The 17,009-nt window shown below is 34.6% G+C and overlaps 1 protein-coding gene across 1 annotated transcript; it reads right to left on the minus strand.

The window, feature by feature from the left end:
- Positions 1 to 354: 354 nt before the first annotated feature.
- LOC139986578 (uncharacterized) lies at positions 355 to 10,717 on the minus strand. The gene is made up of 5 exons (XM_074111692.1): positions 10,583 to 10,717; positions 6,235 to 6,360; positions 5,885 to 5,996; positions 5,284 to 5,410; positions 355 to 672 (listed from the first exon to the last, which is right to left on the minus strand). The coding sequence occupies exons 1-5, from the start codon at positions 10,715 to 10,717 to the stop codon at positions 459 to 461; spliced, it is 714 nt and encodes a 237-aa protein (XP_073967793.1). The 3' UTR covers positions 355 to 458.
- Positions 10,718 to 17,009: the final 6,292 nt, after the last annotated feature.

A 17,009-nucleotide genomic window follows, 5' to 3' on the forward strand; every position in this document is an offset into this window, starting at 1 on the left:
TGGTGCCAAATGATTTCTCGCTATGAAAGGTCGATGACCACAAATTTTCATGTTGTGCTGACAATTATTTGTTTCTGAGATACGTCAGATCAAAAATACAAAATTCATTAATAATTTAACTTAGATTCTCAGAATTCACAATTCAGGATTGAATATACCTAACAGTGTGTATATCAAAAAATATTGACTTCTATAATGATTTACTCTAATATTCGTAATATACAAAGTTATAAAGGTAAATCTTCGAAACTAAAGAAATATTTATAGCCTTAGTAACAATTATTTTAATAAAAACAACCCATCCTCGGTTCACTTCATTTTTCATTTCATTAGGCGTATTGACAAGAACGTAAAAATGCATAAACATCCGCAGTTTGTTTATTAGAAAAAGGATTATTTTATATAATTACAATATATTTTTTCATACACGAATTTTTCATGAGAATACACTTTTTCCATCAATTTTTATGTTTCTGTTTCGCCTTGTACAAACGAAAGCTTCTCGGCGGAGATGAAAGTCGTGCTTGCGAGTCTTCAGAATCTGTTTTGCATGGTGCTAACCCGGTATTGTTATACTGAAAGCTGCCGTACGTGTATCCACACAGAGGGCAGATCATGCGAACCTTCTTCGAGCGTTTCATTATCAGTGGTACGAAGCAGAGTGGCCAACACCTGTGTCATGAATTGCTGTGTATTAGGTGGTCCGAAAAGTTTCTTTCGTTTTATAAGAAAATAATGGATGCAAAACATTTTTCGTTTTATATTATTTTATCCAATTACGTATGATCCATTTTATTCTATCAAAATAAAGATCATAACGTTCGACAGCTTAGGTTTCATGTTTGTATAAAAATGCATCGTTGTAAAAGACGTGTCTGTAAAAGAAAGACACTTTTCGGACAATCTAATAATAAAATAATAATAGTAAAATTATAATAATAGTAATATAGTAAAACAACCTAATAGTAAAATTATTTGTAAAGTAAGATAAGCGAGGAGCGAAAGACAAGAATATGATAAATCGGATTTTCCATTTTCTCTAAGGAAACGGTTTTACAATTCGGTAAAAGATATAAAGAAATTGGAACTGTTATTAATATTATTATTTCAATAAATTATTTCATAATAAATGTGAAATTTGATTAATAATATCTCTTATTAATCCTGTGTCGTGAATTTCATGTTATCAAAAGTATCTTATCATTTGGTTCTGAGGATAAACACGCGCCTTTTCATTCTTTTCGTGTTTCTAAAAGTAATACTTCTCGTAAGTTAAAACGGACGAAAATAGATAATAAGAATATAAAATTGAAGATATTAAAACATCTTTCGCTTTTTACGATAAAATGTTGGTCAATTTGTCAGTTATTTTTAAAAGGATTACATTTTTGACTGTGGCAGATCTGTTCTTCTTCAATTACGTCGTATGAAAATATTTCTTTTTACTCAAAAAGCGACATTAGGAGCAAGACGTCAACAACAATATACTTTACTGTGAAAATACTTGCTTTTATTCGTAAAGCGACATTAAGAGGAAAAGGTGAACAAAAATGCACTGCACCATCAGAATGCTTCTTCTTGTTCATAAAGCGACATTAAGAGCAAAAAGTCAACAAGAATGGTCCTTTCCTATTAAAATGCTTCTTTTTATTCGTAAAGCGACATTAAGAGCAAGAAGTTAACAAAAATGTGCTCATCAGTCATTCCTGCTGTGATGATCAAATAATTTCTTCCACTTATGGTCAGACATAGTAACATTATTAACATTTTTATTTCCGCCTGTAAAACTTCAAACCATACTAATCCCTGTTTTCTCGTTTGCAAACGTACGTTGTATCTTTTATTTAAATCAATTAGAGTTTCTGAAATTGTATGTTCTTCTATGGAACTCGCTTATTTATGGAGCATTTGCGATGAATTTCCGATTAAATTGAAGAAGCCGTGGGTGAAGTTTCGAGTTTACTCATTAATCTTTTATCCTGACGCGGAAAGCTGAACCAGCAGACAGCGAGTATAAAATTAATGTTGGTTACCTGTACACCAGCCAAAAATCTGTCAGCTCTAAATTCCGAATAATCGCCGTTTATGCGTATCAAGAAACGATTTTAACTCGTTAATTGCTATAACGAAGTCGATGGGAATACTGGTATTTTTGAGTTATAATGTCTCGAAACACGGTATCTTATAATCGAGTGAACTTGAAGACGAATATGGAAAAAAAGTAAGAACGAGAATGTATATTCTTTCAATGTAAAATTTCGTTCTTTCAGTTTGTGTGATTAGTTGAATACGTGCTCTTAATTGCGCGAGGTATTTTATTTAAAGACAGTTAGAAATTTTATTAAAAATCTTCATACATAGAAGTTTTTTTAAAATTAAAAAATTATTACTTTAAACGCTGGTATATTGTAATTTAAATGGAGTTCTTGCATCAACGTTAAATTCCGATATTTCGCAAATTTAAATACTGAACTTTGTGAATAAATATTAAATATTTGCATATTTTATAAATTCCAAAAATGAATCCTTGAAATTAGCATTAAATTAATGGGAAATCAGTTGAAGTATGTGTGAATTGTAACTGCGTAATTATAGTTTTAACTGTGACACACGTAGAATGGCTACAATTAAAATAAGTACAGCTCTATCACACCATATCTGTCTGTTTAAGTCGTCACGTGTCGCATTATATTTTGTTAAGAATAAAGTAACGTTTGAAGTTGGAAAGCTTGGAGATTAAATCTTTGAAAAATCCATCAGTTTCATAACATCAAAATTAAATAGAAATGAGTAAATAATATTATATGTTGTTAATAATTGCGCGTAGATCGCAATGGATGACTTTTTTCTGAAAAACCAGTGACAAGTGAACATTGTACGCGAATTTTAACTAATTTTCATTCATTTGCATTAATGGAATAATAATTGATTTTAACTAGACATTTACACAAAATTGTAGCCTTGATACGAAACTTACAAGTAGACTGCGGATATCTCTGTAAATTCGTATTTGTATAAAGACAATTTAAAGCGTAAGATATATGCAGAGATTGGTTTCGATTAAACACAATTTTATTTTAAAATTTTATTTTATTTTAAAATTCCTACTTCGTGTTATATTTTTTCCCGCAATGATGCAATGACTTTCGCAACGACAACTAAAAGAATAATATCATGAATTTTATTTTGTTTTTTATGTATTCAAACTCGAAATAATTTTGTATCAAGGCTACTTATACCAATGCCAGTCAAAGTGTAAAAAGGTTCTACAATCTGTTTATCGAACCCCAATTAAACAGTTTCTCCGTTTTGTACAACTTCCCACGCGTTTTTTAAATTTTTACCGCGTATCATTCGATACGATGATATCAGTTATCAGGAAAATTCCGGATCGATCGCTGGATCGCTAGATGCTAACGCTAGAAATACTACACAAGTCAAAACGATTGGTTCTACAATTTTATAAATGTGTCAACCCTCGTTTAGGGATGATGGTCGCAGCTGGATTAATAATACCAAAAATGTACTACATAACATGGGATTGCTTCTGTAAGAAAGTAATAAATCAATAAATATAAAAATATTCTATTATTACGTATTTTTTAAGGACCAGTCATTTTGATTGGTTTTGGTAGAAATAGCTTCGTGTTAACTATCGGTAATTTTAGTGTTAAATATTATGACTTATATATAAAAATTTGCAGTCTACTTATAAGGACACATTCAAGGTATACAGGGCGAGTGATTTAATTCTGCCACATAAATTTTCCTGTAAGTAAACTATTGGTTACATCACAACGAATGCTTCAAACGAAGGTTGTTTGGTATCAACTGTCAATGTTTGCCGCACAATCTGTTAATTAATTTCTCAACATTTCGCTTTTTCATCGAGATATGAAGTTTTCCTACGATCTTGATGTTATTTTTGAACAATATCAACTAGTATTGCATTATCGTTATGAATTAATGTTATTATTAATTAACAAATAATGTCGATAAAATTTTGATGAAGGTAAGTGAGCTAAAATCATCCAAACGACTACATTGCTCTGCTTTCATATTTATTGATTTTAAATCTCATCCAAAGGTATAAAGAAAGGAAACTTTACAAGATATAAACGTATTAAATCGATTGTACCATGAAAAAAGAAAAAGAAAAAAAAACAGGCAGATAACAGAATGATCTCAAATCTTATTTTTTATCATTTCATATATACACATTTTCTCTTACCTGCGTTTATAATAACTTTATGGTATTATTCGTTAACAAATATTGCTTAATATCGTGCAAAGATAGCATCAAGATCGTAGGACAACGTAATAAATCTATAAAAGAAATTGAAGTAAGTAAGTTGGGTACTTATGGATAGTGTTGAGGTTGAGGTTGACTGATGGAAGAACGACTGGATGAATTTGTAATAGAAAAGTATATTGAAATAATTAAATGATAGGGAATGATAGGGAGCACGTTCATGTATCTATAGCAAAAGGACACTACCAAAAAAGTTAAGCTTATAGCTTTGACTAGAGGCTACAGGGAACATAAATAGAAATCTGTTTATTAGTTCCTTTGTTCCTACATCTTGCAACCCAAAACACAATGTATATTCAAGGGTACAATAATATGCACTGCTGCTTATTTAGAATATTACGACTTAATAGCAGTCTCCAGGTCACGGATGTACATAAATAAAGATGTTGAGCTTTTCTTAAAGTAATTACTTCTGTTGAAGTGATCGATACTTCTAAGAAAACTCTACATCTGGTCTTCGGCTTTCACAAGCGCCGATGTCATCGATAGCGCATAGACAAAAGAATACGTCGACGACAGACCATAAGCGGCACACGTGCGACGTTGGTTTCGGCGTTCTTTTAGTCTCAGGGTAACATTGCTAGCGTGCGGATCTGGACCAGCTTACATATATTCCACACATTATACTTTACTTTCACAATAAATTATATATTTAGAATACCTTACAATTTACCCACGCGTTTCTTTAATTCCATATCCATCGTATAACCTTAACAACTTCAACAGATAAGAACCAATGTATATACGCTGAAGTGTTTTCCGAGTTATATAGCGTTACATACTCTGATGCTACGATTCTTCGTGTCTTTCATAACTCACCCTACAGTTGAACGACTCACTGCCGTATATGAAGTCATCAAACGGTGGATATATAGCATTACTTATAGTATCGGGAGAAATGAAATATGGAGAAAGCGAATAAACTGTAGATTTCTATATGTCGGAATATTTGACTGCAATATTTCACCTACCCTAAAAGACATAAGGCTCCAATATGCGAGGTCGTCAACTTGTCTCCCCGAGCATGAAGGGTCGGTATTGCTTCCTTTTGGCATCGAGGGCAAAGCTTCTTCTCGTCGTGCGACTTCCATGTGTCCACTGTGCAAGAATATCAAACACAATTGGACAATTTCTTCGATTGATGCGAAGAACAATCGATGTTTAAGACCAAACGGTATGAAATAACGTGTAAATGTGTGCAGTGTGCATGCAACGTTATTAAAGCCACATAAACAAAGTTAATATTTTTGCAAGATGTAAAAAATGTATCGGAATAATAGATACGATACAGAAAATCATTAAAAATCAGAGGTACGAAAAGTTCTATAACGTGAAGAGGTATAGTTCTTTCTTTGTTGCTGTAAGATATTTCAATTTCCTCAAACTTTCTTAAAACTCGTAGGATCTAAATGGAAGCAGAATAAAAAAATATTGTACCGATTTCTAGAACTCCTTTTTACAATTACAATATCGATTTGACAGAGTCGAATAACAAGAATCGACTGAGAAGAAATTACAAATGACATATTGCGTTAATGCAACGTTGGTCCTTGATGAATTGAGTGAACGTACCACGAGTGGCATAAATTTTTCGCTGTTCGGTCTTCCTAGTATTGGAATCCGTGGTATCGATACACTTCGAAGCTGGTGTTTGTTTAGGTGTCACTTTTGATTCCCCTGTTTCCTAATTTATTTATTAATTTATTAACTTATTTGTCAATTGAACGTTCTGCGCTATCTTTACTTCAACTTATGAAAGATAAAATATACGCTATCGTTCATAGGTACACTTTATCGATTTATAGTAACCGTACGAGAATTTAACAAATTCAAAAAAAAAAAACAAAAATAAAGAGAAGAAAGTTCGTCAGAATGGAATAAATTATTGTTATCATTATGACAAATTTAAGAGCAGTTGGTACCTGAATTAAATATTGATTAGAACGTTTCGGATGAGATTTACGAATATGCGCAAGGAGCCCGCTCGTGTCTTTTCCTCTGTTGCTTACTCGTTTGTCGCACACAGGACACCACGTAGCCACGTACGACTGCCACGAAAATGAAATATAATGTAATCTACGATGTTACTGGATTCTAACCTGAACGAGTTAGCGCGAGTTTTCGCTAATCTCTAGCTGTTGCTTAGAAATTAAACGAGACGCTTTTGCAGAAAGATAAAGAAACCTGTGTTCCGCATTTCATATCTTCAAACTCTTTGTTTGGTCGCGAGTTTGGTGCACATTTTCGTTGGACAGATACTCGAGGCAAACTTTTCACGGTGCGGTTATATCGACGAGGCGAAATTATGTGTAAAACCGAATCCGCTGAATTTAGCTAGTTTAGCAAAAAGGAGTAAGACAGCTTGATCGAACTACTTCGATAATATCATGTCAATCGTTTGTGTGGTATGGGAAATTCATTTTGGATTTAAAGAAACACGATTGAAATTATAATTTGACGATAGGTTGATTATAATTTTAATTGCGCTAGGAATCTGAAGAACGTCCTGAAACGAGGAATTTATTCGTGGGAAAGCTCGTACTCGAGAACGTGTTTTCGTTGGTAAATACCGAAACATGGAAATTTATGAGGATCTCAAGGGTAGGAAATAAAATCGGTCCACTTTCGTTGATTCTTTGACTTTTATATCATCTAATGGTTAAAAAGAAGTGTTTTAATATGAAATAAATGGGAAGGAAATAACTTGATCAATTGAAAGAAGCCTTTTGAAAATGATAAATTCATGATGTTTCGTGAGAAGTAAATAAATATTAATATAGTTGTTACGTTAACTTAATTGATATTAATATCTGTGTCTCTCTAATGCTATATATTTTTATATACTTTCTATGCTTATATATCTCTTTTAACGTTCCAGTATATAATTGCCCAATTTTCGTTCGCAGTTTATTACGAAGCTCTCTCTTTATATTTTGTGAAAAGAACCATCGCTAATTCGATTTACAGGATGTCGCTTTTCCTCGTGTTTTTTTAATCATTTCATCGTAATTGCGTGTGTCTATCTGTTGTCAACGATCCCCTAATTATTTTCCAAATTGCCAAAGATAATAATCTTCTCTTCGCGGCTTCCATTATTTTTCGCAGTTCAAATATTATTTTTCAACAAGAATGAAGTTAAGGACGAAAGAGAAGTTGACTAAGACAAGTGAAAGACGCAGGAGCTTTGTCACGTTGTAGAAGTTAGCTGACAAGTCGGTAAAGTGGGCTTCGGGCGAGGCAATCTTAACGGCAAAAGGAAGAGAAGAAAGAGGCAGAGGAAAGGAGCTTTTCCTGAATGCGGTATGAGAAGTTCCAGCTAAAGTCAAAAGTTTCGGAGACAAAGGCTGGCACAAAAGCTTGTCACGGATGGCGAACATGTCGTGATTCAGTTTCGACTATAATTGCGCGATCGTCGCTGTATTGCAACTACGATGACTCCGCAGTTGTCAGAATCTCGCTGTATGGTCGTCGATTCGTAGATAATGTTCTGTATAATTACACGAGATTTCCGTCTCCACGAGCCTACGTCAACTTAAGAAAGTTACCGAGGCTGAGAAGCAGACAGGTGACACTTGGAGCAAATAAACAAGGACATTTTTCCCCTGTAATTTCATACCGAAGAAACTGAACATTATCTAAGAACAGATGATTGAATCTTACAACATGGTAGAGTTTTCCATCCTCGAACTAACAAGGTGGCAAAAGTGTTCCGATAATGGAACGATTTTCTGCTCGTAAATTTCATTTGTAAACAGCATGACGGAATAAGCGTGATAAAAGTGTCGAAATATTTGCCTAAACCAAACTGAGCTTGTGGTACGTCGATCGAAACAGCTTCCTAGGAAAAATATTTTATTAGTTATGCTAGCCTTCTTATTAGTTTGTGCTGTTCTTCTATGTTGTGTAAACATTGATACAGTGGCTACAATTTGTACATCGTTGTATTTATATGTCGGATCGTCTTTGGGAAACGGGGCGTGTAATGAATCTTTCTGCGAGTTCTCCGTCATTGTTGTATACCAGATGATATTGATTGAAGCGAATGTATTGCAAAGGTTAACAAGTGATGTCGATGAGTGAATAATTGAGATGTCGGTGACGATGAGTTTAAGTTCGATAACGAATACACGGTCAACGGGATGACGATTGCGATTAGGAACTCGATGTACGTGTTTACTGGGCTAGTCGAACTTATCGGATTGAGAGTCAGTCCAAGTGGAACTGCCCTTATATAGTCCTCTGCGTATCTCTCTGTATCCCTCGGGTCAATCCCTGTTTTTAAGGAGAGTTATTTAATTACTTTATACCTTTGTTAGGTACACGTCTCTCCCGTGACCGTGGCTACGTTCAGCGACCCATTATGTCACTTCGAGCCCAAGCGCACTGTCACAAATCTCGGATAATCATAATTGACTTGGCCCATAAACAGCTATTTCTCAGTTTTATTGTTTAAGTACGGCTATAATAAAAAGTATTGGGGACTTTTCCAAACATTCCGAAAGAAAGGCTTCGGTGTCCTTTCATCTCCGACATATATTATCATCGTACTGCTATATACCTACGTTGTGTTACGATATTTTTTCGTAGAGAAATGTAGAAAAAAAGTATAAATTCTCGATGCATTTATTTCAGCATCTTTAATTCTTCGAATGACGAGACATTGGAAGAAACACGTTTAACAACTTCTTCACATCCTAGTGTAATTAACTCGAATTCTATCTTGAATTTCAGGTTTTCATGGTATCTAATATCATCCTATACTTGTTTCTATGTATGTACGATTTTCTATTTCTCTGATATTCCTGGTATTTTTTCTTTTTTTTTTTTTCACTTCCTTCTCAGAGCATCGTGTCATTGCGATATTCCTGTTTTTATATCACTGTAATGAAACTCGCAAAAGATTGGACAGTTCTGTAGGGAATTTAAATATCCTATTAGTTATTCGTATAATTCTTTCTTACAACGTTCGTACGGTACAGTTGGTTCGTCTAAATTTTCCATGCGAGAATTTTGATTAGCGCTCGAATGAATAAATTCCTGTCAGTCGAATCCGCTTACCTCAATAGGAAACACCTATTATTTGAACGAGAAATCATAGAAGAATGTGTAAACTCCTACTTTGCATCAACTCCAGTTTCACCAAGTGTTTGTGCCCCGACAGGTTTAGATGAATAGACTTTTGTATGTAGAGTGGTTGCAAAAAGTATTTCTATATACTCTTATTTTCCAATGAAGTGTTCTATCATCGGTAAACTGCTTTTTGTGCATTTATAAGAAACGTGAAAGTGAAAAATTGCACAAAATGCAGAGTACACGAAAAAATATATAAAACAAGCAAAGTACAGTGCTTCCTGTGATACTTGGAACATAAATTAATTTTCCATCGAGGCTCTAACTTTTTAATTACGTTCACGAGGCTATGAATTTGCAAGACGATCCGCAGTCTATAATCGTCGAGTCGCACATTTCATTTTCATAGCAGTGAGTTTCTTCAGTCGTACGAAAGTACTTCCAAATGATACTGAACTTAATAATACTTGGACTTGACCGATCGGTACGTAAATTCTACAACGAATGCAATGGTGTACAAATGCTTGTTCACTGTGTGTCATCTAATTATCGCGAAGGTTCAGGATCTACAATTTTGTATGTTGTTTCGTCAAACATGTGTCACGGAGGCGCAAAAACTGACGCACCGGAAAAGCAAACCAGGTCCGGTAGAGACAGCAAAAAGCATCGATAAAAAGACGTAATTGAATTAGAGGAGGGATGTGTGTGCGCAAGTGGGAGCGTGGATGGCGCCGTTGGCAGTAGGTCAGAAAATCAGGTCAGGTAGAAGCGGCGGTGAAGCAAGACAAGTAGAAGGGGCCAGGTACCGTTAGGTTCGTCTGGCGTCGTCCGTGCTCCACACCTGGACCTTCTTTTACACGGAAGAACGTGGGCCGCGGTTAAGAAGATAAACCGGCGGTGGACGAGATGCATCGGAATCCGTGTGCGTCGCCCCGAATCTCTTTCCGACGTTCTTTATACAAAATTCAACGAGCGAAGAGTTTCTCATGAATTCCAATCCGCTGAGAAACGGCCAGGACATCGATCACGTCTTTCTTTTTGTTGATCGTTCCGCGGACAAAACTGCACGCACTCTGCAGAAACTTTTGGTCAAGTTGGCCTTTGCTCGTGTTGAATCTTCTACGATGATGAGAAGAAAATTAGAGGAATCTTCGGCTATTTCAATTATTTTAATTAGAAAAATGTGGCGATGTTCTCTACCGCGGTATCAGAATTTCGCGTATGCCTCGACGAGTAAAAGGAATTTTCAACTGAAATCTCATATTCTTCGCAGTCTAAAGCTACTCTTCGATGTTTGGGGCTGACCAATGAATTTGGAGCTCCTGGACCTTCCATATCTCAGAAACTAATTGCAAGCCCAACTTGAAAGTTTGATGTCACTGACGTCTCGCTATGAGAAATCTTTTGGCGCAATATTCAGTTCCAAAATCGCGAGACCAAAAATAGATGATTTTTTGGCTCACTTCCTTCCTGTTGAATGTTTACTCTGTTTACCCTGTTTACTTTGAAGCCCATTTTTGAATGAAGATATCAAAATAGCTATCGTTGCATGCTTGTCGCTTGAATTTAATATTTGCTTTATTCGTTCGGTTAATTAATTATAAGACCCTAAAGTGGAGAAGAATTTCATTTATAACTGGACCACGGATGTTTATGCAAATTTTTTCGTAATTAAAAAAAGATGTAAACTAGGTAGAAATTGGTTTCACCGATTGGATAGTATGATGTATTGTTTGCCTTGGATATTGTGTACATTTTTGACCATTACCTGCGCTTTACAAATTTTTGCACTTTGAAAAGTGCAAATGTTTGTTTCTAACAAATAGCTAAGTTGTCATTATCAGTAAATAACGAAGATATCGCGTAATTAGAGACGTACAGCGACTGCGAAAAGTACTCGCAAATGCCACTATTTTCCAGTGAAGTGTTTTTTTTTTTTTTATCAGGTTGCACGTTTCACTTTTGTAGAGTATCAAATTTCTTGCACCTGATTAACTAGTACATAAATGATATAACAAGAATGGCGTACGAGTACTTTTAGCAGTCACTGTAGATGTCGAAGGTAAAATTTTAAAAAAGTTCTTTGGAAGGAATTCCGGGAACACAAGTGTGCCATTTTATCCCGGACAAAGTCGATTTTTATAATTCTTCCATAAAATAGAAAATAAAGTAATAAGGGTACAGCTGGCAGCCAGTAATTAAATCCTAGGAAAATCATAAAATAAAATCGGAGCGCACATGGAAGAAAAAAATTCTACTAAAAATAGCTCCGAATATGGAAGGAAAAATTTTCCAATGGACATTTGTAAAAACGCCCTGCTTGAATTTCGTCGGATCAAAATACATCGCGCAAAAAGAAAATTGGCACTTTTTTTACCCATATAGAAAACTCTGCCAAAAAAGACAAAGTTGAATATATTACGTTAGCTTTTTTTATTCAAAACTATTCCAAGTATCAATTACGATTTATTTTATATTAAATGGTATACAAGGAGATCGATCTCATTATTATAAGGATCATTAATTATCATCCAATAACAATGACGTTAATAGAAAGTAGCTGCAGCTTTGTCGAAAAAATCTACAGTTTTGCCAAGCAAAAGTGAAATGTCTTCGTTAATTAGGTATTTGTCGATCCACGTGCAAAACGACATGATAATTTGATTTTGGATGGTAGTTTGGCAAAAGCAAATTTCGGTAAACGATGATACTTGAGTTGCTTCGGTATCCTCCTAATTGAAATACCATTGTTTCCGCTACCTCATATCAGGTACCTGTTGATAGCTTATAATTGATGCGTTAATACGATAACGCGTGACGCGTTAGTTCGTCGATTAACGTTCACCACTGTGAAAACTTTAACGTCGTTTATATCTTCTGTTTTAATTTCCAGCGCACGCTTTTATAACGGAGTTAATTTTTCAAAGGCGACTTTCAGAATGCTTCAACAACATTTTGCCACGATCGCGCTTCCAAAGCGGTACTCGACAGCTTAATGAAGCGTCTTTAAAACACCTGGAATGTTGACTTGTTAAGATGAATTCGAACTTCGCAAGTGATTGAATTTACTACTCGCGTACAGGAGTATATGTGTGTATATATGTACATGATGTATGTGTAGCAAGCAGGCAATCACAGCTTCCTTTTAATCTCAAAGTTCAGCTTCCCACTATAGACGCGTATTTGCTATACATTTTTTGCTATATACGACGAATGAAGTTTAGTTGATGATATTTCGGGCTTACATACCGGAAGCTTAGCTTGCAATTGGTATTTGAGTTTCTGTGTCAAATTACGAAAGTTCTGCAGCTATTTGCGAAGGAACGCATCTTCATTATGGATGCGTCGTCTTAGGTACACTGTATATTTGAGTACACATTATAGGGAATTCTGATATTAAGTGTGCCGTTGATTATTTTTGTCGTATACATTTTCCTAACACTTTCAAGCGATTGATGCGATCGCAGGAGATACACAGATACTCGCGAAAGTATTTAAACATTTAACACAGAATCTTCTTACGAAGATATTATCTACATTGTACGAATGTTTTTGAAATTCCGTTAGCGCGTAATCAGGTACGACTATCGCAATTATAATAATAAATTTCCAAGTAAATGTTGTCAAGTTTCGAGGAAAATAAAAATTAGTATAAAATATATTGTTTCGTTAAAAAGCAACGAGAAAATCTTTTTTATTGTCCTACAACAGCCCCAGAAAAATTGATAGCACAACAAACGATCGATCTTTCTATTACGGTTCACTATGTTCTATTGTACATTAACTCTACAAATAAATTTGATCGTGTCACGATGTTGTAAAATAATTTTAGTTTCTGGGTCTTTGCAATTTTCTAACTAAATTATATTCTGTCAAAAATAAACAAATGCCACATACTTCTGAGCGAGGCAATATATAATCTCTTGTTAACTATCACGTAACTACCTCATAACTATCTCATAACTATCACGCAGTCTAACACGATGCGACCTACTCATGTCACGTTTCAGTACGGATGGGCTAACATCGTTCTTGATCTTTCTATTTGTAATTTTCCAACTAAATTGCTTTCTGTCAAAAATAACCAAGTGTCCACATACTTTGGAGCGGCAATATATACATATAATCTCTCGTTAACTATCGCATGACTCTTATAACTATCAAAGACTGACATGATTGACCTATTCATGTCACGTTCCAGAATAGATGGGAATAACGGAAGAATTAAACGAGAGATTGAATTATTTGTTTCTGCCATATAGCAATCTTGTATAAATGATTATACAATCTATAATAAATATATTGTATAAATAATTTAGAATTTAGTTCTTCCCTCTTTTTGTGTATTCATTGCAGAGTGGACTGTCTAATTGATAAAACCGTATGAGCACGTCTAGACAATCTTTCAAATTTTATTCGTCAAGCAGAGAGTTAAAAACGTTCATTTATACGACCAACAAATCTTTATAACATTTATTATACGTCAATTTGAAGCTCGAAGTTATTCGAAACCAGCTGCGAAACTTACTTTCTAAGCTACATTCACATCTTGTTATTTTATCAAACCATACAAACAATTGTACTGTTTAAGTGAATGTTATTAACATATAGAGATAAACATACTTAATTTAATGTAAAAATTCCTTTCGTTCGATTTTGCGCCGAGGAATTTCGGTGCACAGAAAAATTTTCAAAGGCGATTCTCTAGCATCAATATTTATTAATTTGATGCTACTTAGAATTCGCAAATCAGCGTGCAGCTCCAGTATCGAGATCAAGGACGAGTTCTCCCACCGCATTTCATAGATAAATAACTTAAAAAAAAATAACTACACGACAAAATTGCGAAAGCTTTCCCGGTATTAGATCAAAGTATACAGAACGTATATATACGTCGACTGGATTCGATCAAAATATACAGAACGTATATATACGTCGACTAGATTCGATAAAAATATACAGAACGTATATATACGTCGACTGGATTCGATAAAAATATACAGAACGTATATATACGTCGACTGGATTCGATAAAAATATACAGAACGTATATATACGTCGACTGGATTCGATAAAAATATACAGAACGTATATATACGTCGACTGGATTCGATAAAAATATACAGAACGTATATATACGTCGACTGGATTTGATCAAAATATTTTGATCGCATTTTCTTTCGTTTCGATCATTAGCGTCAGTTACGGGAGAGATTAACGCATTTGAAGCTACACCCTTTTGTCGAGGGTAGAAAATGCGATTGTATCTTTGATGAAAGATTTGGTCTGTGCGTAAGTTCACGTTCGGTTCTATAATCGTTTATCTCTCTGACTTAGCAATAATGGATGTCATCATCGTTTATGGCGGAAGGAAGGGCGGGCCAAGCCGAAGGGTGAGGTTGACTATTAGGGTTGCCTCTTACTTTCTTATCGGTGTTCTGTCAGGAACCAAGCCGCTGGTCGTTATACGTGCCGACGACTATCGACTTCATCGTGTCACTTTTAAATATCCTATAACTTTCTGCTTTGCACGATATTTTGGCATTTCACGATTTTATTGTACGTATATTTGTGTCAATTTTGATCAAACTCGCGTATGATGTACTTTTGGAAAAGGTATTTGTCACGTATTTTTTTCTACGTATTCGTATTCACATTGAAGAGGTAAAAACAGCCCCGAGTTATCATTAATAACGTCATCAACGTTTCATTTTTTTTTATTTTTTATATATTTTTCAATGGAATATTATGGAACCTTCGTATTGATAATAAAAAGGAGAAAAATAGTGTATTTTAAATAACGATACGAAATGCAGTGTAACAAAAGGAAGATAATTTACAATTAAAGAGAAACGAAATAAACGACACACGTGAAACATAAAAATAGATAAAGAATTAAAAAATAAATATTTTTGCCTTTGAATTATTATATAGCCTATACATAAAAGTTCTCAAATTTTTTATTGCTATGCTTAGTCTGTTTATTTTCGGTTCCGTATGTTTATTTACGATTGTTTGTGTAACGAAACCGATATTTTCATTGAATCGTTCGTGGAAGCACAATAGCTTGACCACCACATTCTGTTAAGCTAACATCAATAGATTTTTATTTATAGACTCGCGTTAAGTCCATTGTACACATCGAACAAAATATCGAATATAGTACACTCTATGCAGCAGTTATTATTTCGTCTGAGCACTTTAAAAAACACAATGTTTCAAATTCTCTTATTGAAAGTCGTTTCCAACAATTTCTGGATTGATAAAAGCTTGTCATAGTTCGAGAAGGCAGATAGAAAAAGGGATATAAGTAAACGTTTGTTAGCAATGAAATTTCAGCATCGATTCTATTCAAAAAACAGCCTGAGTCGCAATCAGCGAGATCATCGTAATCCCTACAGTGTTTCACCAATTTTATCTTTTTTTTTTTTTTTTAATATCGAATAAAGTGAAATCTTGTTTTCTCATGCTAATCGATTTGTTGTTTTTACGAAAGGAGGCCGATCAGAAACCTTGAGAACTGTCAACACCAAGAAGTCAACTTCTAGAGCGGCAGGTGGGAGAGACAAAGTTTAATAAAGATCATAATCAGTTTGGCACGTTCAATTAGTGACTATCAATTAACAAAGAACACTGAGGTTTCTCAGGACAATCACAGACTGTTAGCTTAGTGCAGTTTCAATGGAGACTTACAAATAGTTGTTCAATGTAGAACAGAGGGATTTAGCACATTCATCTATTTTAGTCAAACTCAACCAGTAGTCTCAGCAATCTCAATTCATGGGGCTAAGTTTTAGTCGAAGTTTTAGTGCAGCCTCGATCAGTAATCGCATAGCCTCCCGTTAGTCACACTCGGGACATTTCAATTCCAATGAATTAGGAATAAACGATAACGAGAGAAAAAATTGTCATTTCCATTCACAGAGAATGAATTCGCCTTACTTTAAAGTATAACGTTTATGGCAGTCATGTTTATGTTTTACATCGATCGTATTTCTTTTATCGTATTTTATTAGGAGAAACACGTTATCGGCTAAGAGCGCATTTCTGATGCTGAAGTCTCAGCTGAATGAGATGATGTTGAAAGAAAATTCTTTCCATCGTTACATCTGCCTCTGGAAATTTCTTTTTCTTTTTAGTTATTCTGTACACTACAATCAATTCTCGTTGAGAATTATGAATAAAAATTAGGCTTACGTGTTACAATGATGCGGGCAGTAATTTTAAATTACTTACAGTCGATTCCGTGAGAGTGAACGTTCTGCTTCAGCTGAATCTTTTGTGTAATTCTGGGGGTTGTGTCTTTTTAGTTTGCGTTCTGTACCATTCAACAGTCGTGTGACTACTGGTTTTGGACGATTTTTAATGATACAGATTGAAATGAAATTTATATGCTAGAATTCCTCGTTTATAATTGGGTCTTCCTTGTAACTAACTTGGTCTAAATAACAATTAACGTGGCTTTCTATAGCAACAATTTTCTATCCAGTCTTAGGTTCCATCGTCTACCAATTAACCAGTCGAAATTTTTCTCTTTTAACTTCTTTATATTTAAGTTGCTTGCACTTTGCTCTACTCTACCGCTTTCGTATTAGTCTTCTATCGAGTAAATTGCCCATGTACTTAA

The sequence above is a fragment of the Bombus fervidus genome, chromosome 4 (genome assembly GCF_041682495.2).
Source record: "Bombus fervidus isolate BK054 chromosome 4, iyBomFerv1, whole genome shotgun sequence".
In the NCBI taxonomy this organism is placed as follows: Eukaryota; Metazoa; Arthropoda; class Insecta; order Hymenoptera; family Apidae; genus Bombus; species Bombus fervidus.